General features: G+C 51.4%; 1 protein-coding gene across 6 annotated transcripts in view; it reads right to left on the bottom strand.

The window, feature by feature from the left end:
- exd (PBX homeobox extradenticle) overlaps positions 1–15,264 on the bottom strand; it is a 45,052-nt gene that overhangs the window by 13,375 nt on the left and 16,413 nt on the right. For all 6 annotated transcript variants that reach the window (XM_017900200.1, XM_017900216.1, XM_017900224.1 and 3 more), the window contains 4 exons: positions 7,376–7,629; positions 3,573–3,763; positions 3,330–3,465; positions 2,974–3,070 (listed from right to left, as the gene is read on the bottom strand). In XM_017900200.1, the coding sequence (XP_017755689.1) occupies positions 2,974–3,070; positions 3,330–3,465; positions 3,573–3,763; positions 7,376–7,629 (678 nt within the window). The remainder of the gene's footprint in view (positions 1–2,973; positions 3,071–3,329; positions 3,466–3,572; positions 3,764–7,375; positions 7,630–15,264) is intronic.

Raw genomic sequence — 15,264 nt, 5'->3', positions numbered from 1 at the left:
TCATCGGCTATAACCTGGCTGGAAAAGCGGGCCGGGGTCTACGATTCGCAGCGAAGGGTCACCGAGGCTTAATCTGCTGCCAACGATCCGCAATGGCGAACGAGGGAATAACTCGCGATACGAATCGGGCGCGTTTAAATAGAATTCGAATCGCCGCGAAACGGCGACCGTCTTCGTGGAGGAGGAAAGGCCGAGGGGAAAAACGCGTGGTGGCCCGGGCAAACGTGCCCGGCGAGGGAAACAAAAATTCGGGGGTTGATTTCGTGGAATAAACGTCTGTGGATCCAAGCGGGATACCGCGTGCCCACGCGAGTCTCGTTCCTCCGGCGTGACCCTCGATACCGAATCGCTCGCGATGTCCCATGAATTTCGCATTAAAATCTGCTCGTTTCTCCTCCGAGTGTATATTTGTTATTTCCTGGCTGGAAAAATCCTGCTGAGCTGCGGAGTATTTCCTTCGGAGTTCTCGTCCGGGGAACAGAGAGAGGAGAGAGAGAGAGAGAGAGAGAGAGAGAGAGAATGTTTCCTCCATCGTTCCTTTTTCAAAGGGTGGGAGCGAGCAGCACATCGAGCAGAAGGAAGAGGGGTGAGGAGAGAGGGCTAGCTGGCTGGTAAGCGAGAGGAGTGAGGGCGACAGGGGTAGAGCGACGTTCCTGGGGGTGGAGGCGCAGGAGGCAACGTGGCGTATTGATCGAGTGGCTCTCGCGTCGACCACCACCGCTTTCGAGCCACCCGGTATAGGTAAGCGTCTGCGTTCGTATTCCTAGACGAGGATTCGCGCGTGTGTCGCAACGTCGTTCCAATGCACGCGAGTACACCACGCCGCCGACCTATCGTTTATGTATCCCCCGTAGTCACAGGGTGATTCAAAAATTAGATTTCATCGGAATTCCAGACCCAGACGTTTTCTCCAGGTGGAAGAAGAGCCACGGAATTACGCGCGTAACGAAATAAATTACCGCTGCCTGTAACCCACGGGAACCCGTACATACGAAATATCTTCACCCTCTGTCCCCGAGAGTTTGCTCTTCGACGACGTTGTCCTCTTCGAAGCATTTTAACGGTGCACGTACAGACGGTCGCTACTCGGAAATCGCAATTCCGCCGAAACGTTACTCGTCGAAACAACGACGCTCGTCAACTTCGTCCCCGGTACCATCGACCGCGCCTTCGGGGATTGCCGATCCTTCTCTAAATATATCTTTGACGTTTGTCAACTCCAGAATCAGCGTGCACGTACACGCTGCTGTGTACACGGATACGCGCGTAGATCCAGGCGCGTATCCGCGGTGCACCAAACTGTACGCGAGTGTGCTTCGTGTGGGGAGGACAAGAGGCAATGGTCAGAAAATAACTCAGTCGGCGTGTTCCCATGTGCACCGCTGTCCGTGTGCGTACCCGTGGCTGTGGGCGTTGAAAACACCATGATCTATGGTGCGCGCATCCTACGAATAACGCGGTGACACTTGGCCTGGAAAATCTCCGAAGCGTATTCGCATGGACGGGCAGAGTTTTGCAGGTGCTCGCAAAATCGTAGCGAGAATTCCGAAGAATTTCAAATTTCCCTACCCCTCGACTTTTCGTATTTCCTCGCTATAATAAGCTGCGCGACCCCGAGTTATCCAATTTTTCCCAACAATTCCCCGAGAGCAAATTTACGCGCAGACGCCACCGATTAATCAGCACGACAAATGTATCGTTAAATTGCCTTTTGACATTTCACAGTGAACGTATTATCGGGTGAAAGCGAATCAGTCGATGAAATTTCGTTGCTCGAGGTGCACGTAACGGTATGGATTTTCGAACGGGCGTAAAGCAGCCTGGACAACTAGCGGTTGTTACGTGTGGCACGGTAAAGAGCAGGAAATTTTGACTTTGGAACGCGAAAACGTGCGCGCTGTCCGAGACGGAGTACCGGTTCCGCAGAGTCGGCGCCAGTATCACTGGAATTCCGTTTCTTTAATTACGAGAAGACTGCGCGCGCGGGCCCGTTTACCGGGAGCGTGGCTGAGGAAAGACAAACAGGCGCAGGGCGTCGAAAGAAAGGCGAGAACGCCGGCATCTCATCGCCCTCCCGCACTCGCGTATTCTCCTACCTACTCTCCTCTCGTCTTTCGTTCCCTCTTTCTCCGTATAATTGGTAAGTTAAAAATATCTCGCCTTGCCCTCTAAAATAAAGAGACGCCTGGGTAGTTAAGAGAAGTACGCGTAATTGCGACCAGCAAGTTGTGCGAATGCGAGGAATTTTCAGAGGAAACAGCCCCGGAATTTTTCTTCTAATTTCCTCGAGAATGCGAAAAGGTAAATACGAAGGAACCGGGATGACGTGTCATCTTATCGGTGCGAATCCTCCTCCAGTCTCGCGTCTCACGTCTCGAAAGGGGACAAGTCCGGACGATCGGATAATATACCAGAGTATCGAGCACCGGTTTCCAGTTTCGACGAATTCTTTGAACGTGCCATAAAAATGGCCGCAGAGACTGGAATCGATAATTTCCTTTCCCTCGGAGAGATTTATTCGTCAGTCGCAATAACAGTGGCACGGCCAAGCCGAACAATGAGCAGTTACTCGGTCGTACGATGATTTACGATAATGAGAAACCGCCATACCGCGTAATTTCTTCCTCATCCTAATTTCGTATTCGACGTGGAAACGATCGCGATGACCAAGTCGGAATAGGTGCCAAGAAGCATCCTAACTGGAAATTTCGTTAAACAACCTATCGTCCGTAAAGGGAGCTTGCACTCGACCGATTTTCCGCGACCTTCTCTCAGCAACGCTCCGCGGGTATGAATTTTAATTGGCAAAGGAACAGCGAGTCTTTCGACTCGATGAAAAATTTCGACAAAAATTTCGATACAAATTTTGACTCGATAGAAATTTTCCTTCATCTTTATCCTTAATACGAGCAAACTATCGAAACGAACTCTTCAAGGAACACCCGTCGCTCATTTGCGAAGGACGGAACTTACCAGCTGCCTTTTTGGCTGCGTACAAGTTCGCCTCCTCCTGTGCTTTACCTATGTTTTTCTTGTAGCGTATCCTCTTGTTGCCGAACCAATTGGAAACCTACAAGCACGACAAACAGCGGTGCAAGGTCGCTAAGAAATTTCGACATTTCGCGAAAATCTTCGAATAATCCGTCATTCCGCTAATATTCGTTCGATCGACGACCGGCATTTTCGACAGGTAATTTTCCACCCCGCGTCGAGATATTCGATATACATGGCGGAAAAAAAAAATTCGCCAATAGTATAACAGAATGCGCGAATTTAGTCGCTTAATCCGACCGCGAGGAAACGACGGAAAATATTTTGTTCCACTTTACCTGACTCACGGTGATTCCACATTTTCGTGCGAGTTCTTCCTTGGCCTCCTCGCTCGGATACGGATTACTGAGGTGCGAATAAAAGTATTCGTTCAGAATTTCCGAGGCTTGTTTGCTGAAGTTCCGTCGCTTACGCCTGTGACAAAGGCAATTTATTTCCCTCTCGCATCTACGCCGCTCTGCCCTTTCGCCTATCCATCCGATAGAGAACCATAGAAACGATCTTAAATCGTGTATACTCACCTCGCGTCGAGGAATCGACTCCTCAGAATCATCACGGCCTCGCAGGTGGACTGTTTAAGCTGCATCTGGATGCTGGAGAACTTCTTGTGAATAATCTGCACCATCCTCTCGATCTCCTTCGGCGTGATTGGCCTGGTACGACTTTGTTCCCTCAGTAAATTCATCACGTGGGTGGTGAACTCGTTGCACGCCTGGAACAAAATCGAGATCCACCTTGTCACTGCCATCTTTCGCTTCGCGTTCCCTCCGTTAACCGTAATTTAATCAACCGTCTGGATCGGGGCTTCGGGGCAAAAAGCACATGTACGTTTCGTTGTCGAAAGTGAAAATCGTCGACGAGGAGGGCGCTAGGTTCGGCTTCTTTGGGCACGCGAAAGGAGGAAAGGGTGAAAAAGGGTGGTGAAAGAGAGGTCGCAGAGTCTTTGGCGCTGGTCTCTCGGCGAATCGGGAGTCCGAGGATGGCCGAGGACTCGAGGCACGAACGAAACCGCGAAAGCAAACCGATGGAAAGGTTGCGAAGGAGTAGGGTGTAGAAGCGGAGAAGGTAAGAGGAAGGGCGACGATGGAGAGGGAGAAAAAAGCGAGAAGAAAGACGCGTACGTATAATGCATTATTCCTGGTGGCTGCTCGGTTTAAGGGAAAAAGGACTTTGCCCGATATCAGTATTCGAGACGAGCACGCTACCTTCTGGAGGGAGCGAAGAAAGGACGCGAGTGGAGGAGAGAAAGGGATAGAGATAAGGGGGGTGAAGGGGGCCGGAGGAGGGTGGATTTTCCTGAGGGAAGGCGCTAGGAGGAAAGGAAGAGGTTGGCAGGGGAGAAGTCGGACAGGGTGGCTCGCAATTTCGAAATGGATTCCACTCTGCCGCCATACCCCGGCACTCTCCTCGTCTTTCTTCTATCCACCCCGTTCCTCTTCGTTCTCTTCTTCCTTTCTGCTCTCCTCTCTTTGCACGAGCATCGGTGGGGTGGATCAGCTTCGCTCCTGCCTCGCTGCTAGCCCAGCACGAGGGGCGAGGGACGATCTCGAGTAGGTGGATTGGATGGAAAACCCGCAGAGAATTATGCCCTTCTCTGCGTATCGGTGTTCTCTCCAATTTTTAAATTATCCACCAAACGAAAATAATATTTCGCCCAACGGGTCGCGCAACGCCAGACGCTATGTCGCGGCCTATCCTGTCGTTCCTCGTACAGGTTCCTCGAGATGGAACGATTCGTCGTTAGGAAGCATCGGTAGGAGGTCGTGGTTCGAGGCGAAAAAGTGACTTGCGAGGCGCGTATTCTCGACAAACGGTGACGAATGCAGTCGCGAACGGCGGTATAATCGCGCAGACCCGGTGTATCGAACGAGACGCGATGGACAGTTTTGGGTTATAGAATCCGAAGACGTCGATATCCAGCCGGCGAAACGGCAAAGCCAACAAGTGTCTCGATGACGACGGTCGTTAATTCGTCTCGGCGGAAAATGAGATTTCTCATGGTGGCTGTAATTTAACTTCGGTTCCCTCTATTAATACGCTCGCATGTGTTCCGGGGATATAGCACCGAGAGGCTTTTGGCTCGCTAGCGTTATCGAAATTCCAACCTGCGCGCTGCTAAATATACCTGGTCGCGGTTACGTCTGCCGCGGTTGTTCTGCGGTTACCGCAATATACGACAGCCCCTTTCTTACGTAATCGAATTTACCGTTTACGGCAGTTTTCGCGAACGAATCGCCGCCATCGCGGCATCCTCATTGCCCCGAGTCACGGTCACGAGAGGGGGGTGAAAATCGCAGCGGAACTCGCGATTCGCGAGAGAAAGACGAGCGTTCCGCTCCGCGTTGCAGCGTAGACAGGGGTTGCCGCGCTGTTCGCGTGAACCGCGAAGGGATAGGGTGGCAGAGTTGCCGGCGAAAAGGTTAAAATCTGTAGTAAAAATCGGGGAAATAAAGGAGGGCATGCACCGAGCAAGATTCATGCCAGACGATGTTTGTTGGCCGTGATCACGCGATCTCGTAAAACTCGATGCGGTTCTATTCTCGTACTTGTCACGCCATTTTGCATAGTCAGGCAGACGTTCACCCTAATGCAGTGACTCGGCCGCGAGTTTGAATAGTAAATTTCGGTTATGATAAAACTTTTGCCCGCGACGATATCAAGCGTAATAACGTTACTTTTAAGCGCGGCAATATATTCCGGGGCAGAACTCGAAACATTGTATTATCCAAGCTCGCGAAAGCTACACGCGGCCAGCCGAGCAACTGTGTGCGCGCGTTGTTCGTTTAAATAACAATCGCGGGCCCCGGCGTTACGAATAGAGCCGCGTAAAAAAGGAATTCTCGCAGAAATGGATTTTATTCCGTGCCGGATCTCGCTCGACGTTATCTCGAAAAACGAAACGAGTTTAATCTCGGATAAAGAGATAAAAGATCAACCGTGTGTCGTCAAACGTCGGGAGAAAGGCGGGCAAAGAAAGTAAAGCGAAATCAACCGGCTCGAATACCGTTTGACCCTTAGACGAGCATGTATATGCACATATACGTACATACATACATACATACATATATATATAGAGAGAGAGAAAAGGAAAAAACGGAACGGGGTTAAAACTTGTTAATGACCAGGCTTATCGATAGAGCGTCAACTGCCCCTGGTAACTGCAGTTGCACCGGCGCGTGCACGCGAGCGCATACATCTCGACACGAGCCGCGTCCATATTGTTGCGTCTACAAAGAATTCCACACGCATCCATATACACGTCGGTGGACCTCAAAGCAAGGGTGTGCGTATTTACTGCGGGGAAACATCAAGACCGCTGACACACGGTGAAATATGGGGTCGAAACGGGTGTGGCAATTAAAGCACGCTCTCTCCCTCTCCCTGCCCCGTTCACCCCCTCTCGCTCTCTCTCTCTCTCTTTCTCTCTCCTTCAACCGAGTCGTGCGCGAGTGATTTGGTATTTATGTACGCGCGAATACACGAGCCGGTACGAATGACGGGCCACGGTTATTTGCAAAGTATGCAAAAGGGAGAAAACACGAGAGGCGTTAAAAAGAATTATGCTTTTATCGTTGATAAGTGAGTCGTGGCGAATGGGAGTGATCATGCGCGTTGCACGCCGCCCGATGCTTTTCGTTTCAATCGCGCGCATATTAACGAGCAGAAATTGAATATGCGTTACAACGAACGGCGTTCGCCACTCTGGCGTCGCGCCGGCAAATAACGCTCGAATCTCCGCCATGCGAAAACAGCGAGAACTGGGAATTTTGAATAACGCCCATGAAAAACTCGTCGGTATCTCGCTGATCCGACCAGCCGCGCGTACGACGAATTCGCATAAGCGCGCAGGCGATTTCGACCGATTCGAGATCGATCGACGAGCTATCCGGAAGATAAAAGGTTCGGTAAAAGTAACGCGAGAGGCACGATAGCCGTGGCAAAAGTTGCAGAATTTCGTGGAATTTCGACCGCGAAACACAATAGCCCGCGGGGAATTTGCTGGCATTAAAGAGATCCGCAGTTGGCGATACACCCGCTAGCTTAGCCGACACGCGAGATTTTACTTAGCGCGAGCGAGTCGGTTCATTAGCACGCAAATCGTCGAACAGAGACGAGACTCGTTCTCCACCGCCGCCCTTAACCGGTCTCTTATCGCCGTGCTCGAGGGTAGAAAAAAATCCTGCAGCAAAACTGCACGCCGACCTCTTCCCCATTCGAAAACACTTTGCCCTCCCGTGAATTTACGCGAACCAAACGGAAACGAAACCCGCGTGGAACTCGTGGAAAAGTTGACAGAGGAACAGAGAGATCGGAGCGAACGAACCTGTTCGTATTTCTCCAGCTCCTGGTGGTAAATCTGTCTAATTTGGGCAAGCTTGGCTCTGTAGTCCGAGTGTTCGATGGCGTTGTCAGGTTGTCCAGGTGGTCCAGCCGCCGCTGCCGCCGCGGCAGAGGCTGCAGCGCCCGCTCCGCCACCCTTCTCCGGTCCGGCAACACCCTCCGCGATCAACATGTTGTCCAACCTCATTAGCTGCGGATCGGGTGGTTCCTCTTCCTGGGTATTCCTTAACGATAGCACTGAAACAGAGAGAAAAAATGCTCGTTGGAATTTTAAACACGATATAACGAGCAGAATCCTGGTAAACGCGCGAGGATCGCGTTGGATCTCGTCCAATTACCACGATCTTCGGATAACCGATATAAACGTCGAGAATGCTGCCGAGCAAACGCGTCTACGCGCTTCGCTTTATTATCGTGACGATTTTTCTCCACGAATCGGGGGGGTAAAGAACGGGGAACGAACGGGCAAACTCGTGATCGAGTACTAACGAGAATCGAGAAAAGTCGCGCGTTTATCGATCATAAAAGAATCAATTTTACTCCGATGTTCCCTCGTATCTTCATCCCGGTCTCGCGAACCTTTCGTTCCCTTTGTCTTAAGGGCCGATGCACGCGGTGCTTTAGAACGGGGTGGTTTTCCACGGTGTAACAGTGGTTTTATTGTACTTTTACGGCGCATGATGGAGCTGGACGACCCATAAAACCACAGAGAGCGAGGCGCTTCCTCTCTCTCGCCCCTTCTCTCCGCCCTTGTCCGCCTTCTGTGACAGTTCTTCCAGAAAGATGCATCTTTCGACAGTTTTCACCCCCTTGATACATAAACCAACACGTGCACGCACGAGTAAGCACGCCGAGGGGATGAACGACAGCCCGGGAAACTCGCGCAAACTGCCGCGAGATATACTCCCCCACGGAACCGATTATTCTTCCCGCGATTTTAAAAACTGACGAGTAGGTTGTTTGTCGCGCGGAGAAAGTTAGTCGGGACAAAGGCGTAAAAGTAGCCAGTTTCGAAAGAAACTCTCCAGACAGACCATTTTCTATACAACCGTGTAGAAAATTGTTGCACAGTTCTAATCTCTCGCTACACGTTGCTAGATGCTTCTAGCGACATCTGGCATTTTTTGGCGATTCAAATAAATTCTAACGATTGAAGACACTTCCTTTCAAGCTTCCGCAAAGGAAACACGTATAGTTACTTTGATTATGAGACGTTACTTCAGTAAAACGTAATCCATCCTATGTATTTAACCCTTTCGCTACGACGAGTGTCGAAACATTACGATCGTGCAGTGTTTAGCATTCGGTCTTTTGACGAAAAATTTAAAAAAAAAAAAAGGAAAAGGAAAAACTGACCGTCGCAATAGAGTTTGCAATGCAAACGTTGTTCGCACTTGTCTTAAATTTTCGCTCAATTTTTCTGGTCGGTGACTATAGTCACCCGTAGCAGCGAAAGGGTTGACAACATAAGTAGAGGGAAAAGTTAAAAATAAGTAAGCCAATAGTGAAGCAACGAATAACCGAAATATCGACACACTCCGTCGCCGGATATAACGTTCCCACACCCTGCGTGTCCCTTGGCTGAGATTGAATTAATCACATTTGTGGTTATTTGAGCCGTAATTTAAATTCGTTAGGACTTTTTTCATCCCTCTCTCTCGCTCTCTCCCGCTGAATGCAGGCGGCTGCTAGCTGCTGGAAAAAAGTCTCCAGAGACGGAAGAGAAGCGAAGAAGGGTGTGAAAGTTCGCCGGGATTCGTGGGACCGTGAAACGAATGCGCGGAACTAATGCATTTATACGAAGTGTAACAATTAGGGCTGCAGTCCCGGCAAAGGGGTTGAAGTTTCAGATTCCTCCAGGGACTCGACTGAAAGGGTGAAGACACAAAGTCGATCACCGGGGACCCGTTTCTTTGAGAAAGATGTTACTGCGATTCGCGCTAACTCTATCGGTGCCTCGCTATTCGTTAACGAATCTCTCTTCCACAGGGGGCGAGTCCCAAACTTTTCCTTCGTCCTCGAGGAACTTGATTTACCGTCCACTTGCTCAGCCTTTACCGACTCGGCGAGATGGTCGAGGGGGGCAAGGGTTGCAGTATCGCGAAAGAAATTTCCTCGTTGAAGGTCCGCGAACGCGAGATCTCGCGAACGAGTGGCGTTCAATTTTCAAGAACGACTTAAGGGAAGGTTAACAGCAGTCAGGAGGATATCGTTGAAACTTCGCTGCCCATACAACGGCCGGGAACTTTTCACGCTACTGCGGGTAATTAAAAATGAAAAACCTTCGGCCGCGTGGTTCGCACGGCGGCAACGAAATAAAACGTGCACGTTTACGGCGATGCCGTAAGGAAGAAGTTGTTCCATTGAAAGTTAAAAGATCGCCAGCCATCGACGGTACTTTCGTTTATTTGCTTGGAGGGTAGTAGATAGCTTCCCACAGCCCGAGTCTATCATAGGAACGGAAGTTATGCCTCGAAGCGGAACTTTCCAATCTCTCTCGCCGATCTAACCTCGCGGGGCACTCGAAATGTGGGAAAAACGCGCGGAAAATGGAAATAAAATTGGGCAGAAGATATCGTAAAAATTGGCGCGTCGGTGATGCTTCGACACGGGAGTACGAGAGGGTAGAGGCGGAACGGAAAGGCGCGCCGCGGTGTGCAAAATTAAGCGCTCGAGCGAAATTATTTTCGGGTATCGAGCGGGAAGAAAGTAATCGGGGGTGGCTTACGGGCAATAATCTGGCCATTAAGGGGTGTAAGGGGAGGCCCTTGGTACCGCCGAGTCGGCGAGGCGCAGGGACTGCTAACCTCCTGCGGGGGTCCTTACAAGCGCGTAAACTCAGTTTTACTAGCAGTTAACATTTTACGACTCAGACGGTCTGCCCGACTCTGTACACCCTGCTTCTTTCTCCGTCCCGCTCGCGCGGGTACGCGCGCCTTCCTGCTTCCATCCCTCTCTCGCACTCGTCTAGCTTCCCGTCGGCCGTGCCACACGGATTCGTCACACGGGTCCGGGTGAAACACTGGCTATACAAACGTACAAAGCCGCGACAACGTAACGTTCGCCGTTTTCGAGGGTCGTTAGCGAGCGAACTACATTAATATGACACCCCGTTGAAGATCGAGCTAATTGCCCGACTAATTCGCGTCCTGTTACGCGTTATGACGACGAGGACAAAGTTTCCGCCGTTTAGAAAACCGTCTAGACACCGTTGCTTCGTATATCAAACGCCGTGGCGCGAGCGTGCCGCAATTTACGCGGATTCTTTTCGCATAACGGATTAACCCGATTACCGTTCGCGCGTCGAGTATCGTATTTTCGTAATGGTCCACCGCGGAGCGGAGAAAACGACGCGGCGGAACGAACGGAGCGGGTCTGGACGACACATCGGCGATAAATCGGGTACGGGGCAGGCGCGGGAGATCGGGGCAAAGTCGCTGCTAAAATATGCAAGGGCTGCGTACGCGGGGGCGAAAGAAAGAGGGAAGGGAAGGGAGGGGTGGGAAGGGAGTGGAAGAGAAAATCGAAAATCCCTGGTCGAAACAACCCTTGGGATAATTTAGATTCGCGGAGCGGAGCCGAGTGTGGCGCGGAGGTATGGCAACAGCAGAGCGGCGGTGGAACGCCGCTGGTGTGTATTGATCTAAACGGGAACCCGTGAAAGCAATTAAGATAAGGCACGGTAACAAAGGGTTGTCGGCTGCTACCCGCTTTTCACCGTAGGAAAACAGAAAGAGAGGAAAGGGGGAAAATAGAAAGAGCCGCGAGCTTGGTGGAAGCGGATACGCGATAGGGAAAGGACATGGCTGGAATCACCAGAGGGTCAAAAAGCAGCCCCCGACCACACCGCGTATCGTCCGCGCGCTTTCGTCCCCGAGTTAAATCCCTCCGATACCATGGCAACGGAAATATTCCGATTCGTTAAATAATTCCACGGTTCGTCTTTGCGCGAGACGCAAAACCACGCGGGTAAACGAGATGCTATCGCGCGAGGATAAAACAGGGGGACGAGCGGCCATTGACGGGGATAAAGAAGAAAATCGGCGGCGATTAGCCCACGCTAATTTGTGTCACGGTGAAACGCATTAACCGAAATTGCCAACTCTACGTTTGCAAACACCGATGTAATCGTAATTAATAAGGTATAGCCGCTAGCGCGAGTATAATCGGAGCTTGAATAACGACCCTATCGATTCTATCAGGCTGGGTAACGTGACGCGGGAACCGGCGTTTATTCGTAACGCGAATTTGCTAGAAAATCTACGCTAGACGCGCCAATGCTAATGCGATCCTAATCCGTTAATCGGTTTCGTATAAAACCCCGTTGGCGTGGAGTTTTTAAACGAGTCGTAAACAAGGATAAGCAGAAGGCGCGAAGAGGGTAAATTTCGTGCAACGATACGCCGACGGCGTAATGGCGAATTCTATCACGCGTGGCGCGTGTTTGGAAAACGTCGCGATTGCAATTTTAAAAAGTAATCGCGAGCAAACACGCCAGATAATACCCGAGGACAGAGGAAGCGAGATAAAATTGTATTCGCGCGTTAACATCAAGGCCAAGTAGATTCTCAATCCTGACCTAGTTGAAAAGTGCTTGGAAACGTCTGCTCGCAATCGATTCCCAAAATCCATTCAATTTTTTCCACCGTCTCATTTTCTCACCCTCGACCTATTCTCGGGCCCTGGTACGCACCACGATCCGGACGATCCGGAGGAACGGAAGAGAGCTGCTGAGCAGCAGAAGAGGGAAAAGAGGGTGGTTAGAATGGCTGCTCTTTTAATTCGAGGGTGAATCCTGCCCCGGCAGGGCCGAGTTTCCACGGGGCTGCGACGGGGGTGAGGCGGGGGACGAGCAAGAAGAAGACGGCTGAGCGTTACCCCAGGGATCTGATATCGACACCGAGCTGTAAGAATATCCGGCCCTCTTCTGATTTACGAAAGAAATCGAGCCAAGAGGTATTCCACGTTGTTGATATCGTGTTTCGCTTCGTTACGGACGCTAGTTCTGCTCGAGTGCCTTCGGAAAGGTAGCATCGTCGCGTGTCAGGCATTATCGTATTGTCAGATCCTGAGAAAGACGATCGTTGCTCCGAGTCCTTGAGCCATTTCCTTTGCATTTTCAACGCGTAATTCGCCTCTTCTTTGTTCCTTTTCTCCCATTTTCTTCCCCCCGCCACCCTTCCTTTTCCCACCTCGCGCGCGCGGCCGGCTCTACCGTTACGCGGAAAAACGTCGAATCAACGTGTCGCTTGGTTAACTTGTGTTTTATTTAACGAACTACGATCGTGCGAAAACACGTTGAGAGCGTAAAAAAACGTTAACGCAACGAGGCGCGCGATGTCCGGTCGAAACCGGTTTTTAAAAATTGCATACCGCCAGCTATATCGCGCGCGATGTTATAGCGCGACGCATCCCGTGATACGCAATCTCGAATTGCTCGACGTAATCCGAGGACCGAAAAAAAGAGGGAAAAACACGGGAGAAAAGGAGAAAGAAGAGAGTAAGGCCGGAAAAATGAGGAAAAAGAATTACGAAGTAAGTAAAATATTTATTTTAATCCACCGGCGTTACCCGTTATAACGCGTAAACCTAGCGGCGCGTTTCCGAGCGTGTAAAAAGCGGACACCGCGCGAGCAAAGTTCCTGGCCGCATCCTGAATTTCTTTCCACGGATAATAATAACGTTTCGGATAGACGACAGGGTGCGCCGCGTTTCCGGCTGGGACGCGCCTCCGCTCCTCCTGTTTCCCGTTCCCCCTCGCGAGAGCCAGAACTTTCCTACGATTTCTTTCGCGCTTTGGCAATTTCGTGCTTCCGTATCCCGAAAAAGAATCCTGCGCGAACGGTTTCTCGCGCTCGCTCGTTCGTGGCGATGTTTTTCCAGCGTCGACACGGCTCCGTTTTCGCTTTGCTCCGCTCCGCTCCTCGCCAACCCGCCCCGGCCACCGCCGCTCGCCTCTTTTCTCCCTTTTTCTCGTCCAGGCGTCGTCGTTTCCTTTCCGAGTCCCGCGCGTCGAATTCGCTCGACCATATCTTCGATGTGTTCCACTCGTTCTCCTACTTTCCGCTTTTATTATATTCTCTCTCTACCTCCGGCCACTTCCGCCCCGGGGAGGGGTACTCGTCTCTTTCCCGCTCGCCGCCGCGGCTTTTCCAGCCGCCGTAAATCAAAACTCGAAGAGAAAACGCGGCCAAACGTACGGTACGCGCGAAACCCCACGTACCGGGTGTCCCGAACGACCACACCGCCCCTCGTCGTTGCCACGCGCCGGGCAACCGGTCGGATTGTGAACGAGAATTATCATTCAGCAATCCGCTTATCGACGAGTCGCGAGTATTAACGGAGTATCGATAGAAAAATGGCCGACTCGTCAACGAACCGTCTCGAGGAAAAACGAAGGTAGCCAAAGTAGAGAAAGAGAAGGGAGATAAGGAAGGTATCCCGGAAAACCGGAGATAAATATCGCGTTGCAAGGAGGAGGGACAAGAAGCGGGTGGAAAAGCGTGCAAGAAGCGGAGAAGAGCATCCCCTGCAGTGATCGGTGAAGAAAAGAGGGTGGAATCGTGGGGTCGAATAAAATTTTACGGCCGCGAAATCGTCCAATAATTGTTACGGCTCGCTTTGATCGCGTAAAACACGTCGTAAATGTCGAAAGGGACGACCCCCTGGCCGACAGGAATTACTCTTAACCCCCTTACGGGGTATTATGCCGCATTACTGGCGATGCTGCGTTTGCGTCTGCACGCCTCAGCCGTCTCTCTTTCTCTCCCGCCATTCTCCCGGTCCTCTCGAAAATCTTATCCTTCGGCTCAGGCTGATAGTTCGGTTAGATCCACACCCCATAAAACAGCCGAAAGGAGCCATAGCTCTCGCGCAACCCGTGACGAGACTCGTCTAACGTCAGCGGTTCTAGCTCGCGCGCGTTAATTAACTTCCACTAACGATGGGAATCACGCGTTTATACCGTCCATTTTCACGTCGATTTTCCACGTTTCTTGCTTTCCAAGTACCCAACGCGCGTTTCGATTACGCGATAAACGCTCGTCGTCGCGGTACCAGCTTCCTCGTCTCCGTGAAATCTTATCGCGTTCTGCCGATACGCCGTTAGATTCCTCGCGGTGGAAGATGATCGAAAGGCGACATCGAACTTTCTATCTCGAAAGTGTCCCTCTCTCTCTCTCTCTCTCTCTCTCTCTCTCTGTCTGTCAGTCGCCAGTGGTTGTTCCGGCAAGAATAACGCGAGTGGACAAGAACGCATCCGCGGAAGGAGCGGCGAAAGCCTGGTTCCGGAAGCCGGCTCGTAAACTTCGAACTGAACGCTTGCCGCGTGCTCCTCTTCAGCCAGGCTAGAAGCAATCTCTTGGTTGAAAAAACCGCCGTTAATATATTCAAGCAAAAAGATTACACGGTGCAGAAATATCCCGACTGAGAGTCCGTGCCGCGCTTACGTGGCCTCGACTCTGCTCGTTCTTCGCTTCTCTCTCTCTTATTTCGAGATAGTCGACGCCGCGACGCGAACGAACGCCTCTTCCCCGTGTGCCAGAGCCGCGTGCGCGTCTGTGTACGCGTGTGTACGCGGCTACACCAAGAGGTCGGGCAAGATCTTTTAATGAAACGCGGATGTTAGAATGGCAGGAATGCTGCAAAATGGTCTAGGCGTGCTATGTACTCTACGTGCTACGTACACACGCGCGCGATCCGGCTCAGCACGCTCGAGTACGCGTACACGGCGCGCACACGCGGCCCGGGAAAGCATCCACGTAGAGAGATATATGTATATACGAGGAGCGAGCGAGCGAGCGAGCGCTCGGGAGAGCGTACATGGCGGCGTCTCGAGGCAAATTAAGCCCCTTGACTCCGCTTCGGCTTCGT

The sequence above is a fragment of the Eufriesea mexicana genome, unplaced genomic scaffold, assembly GCF_001483705.2.
Source record: "Eufriesea mexicana isolate 0111107269 unplaced genomic scaffold, ASM148370v2 scaffold4744748280, whole genome shotgun sequence".
NCBI classification, from domain to species: Eukaryota; Metazoa; Arthropoda; class Insecta; order Hymenoptera; family Apidae; genus Eufriesea; species Eufriesea mexicana.
Note: the sequence above shows the minus strand (reverse complement) of the source record. Positions and strands in the feature narration are given on the sequence as shown.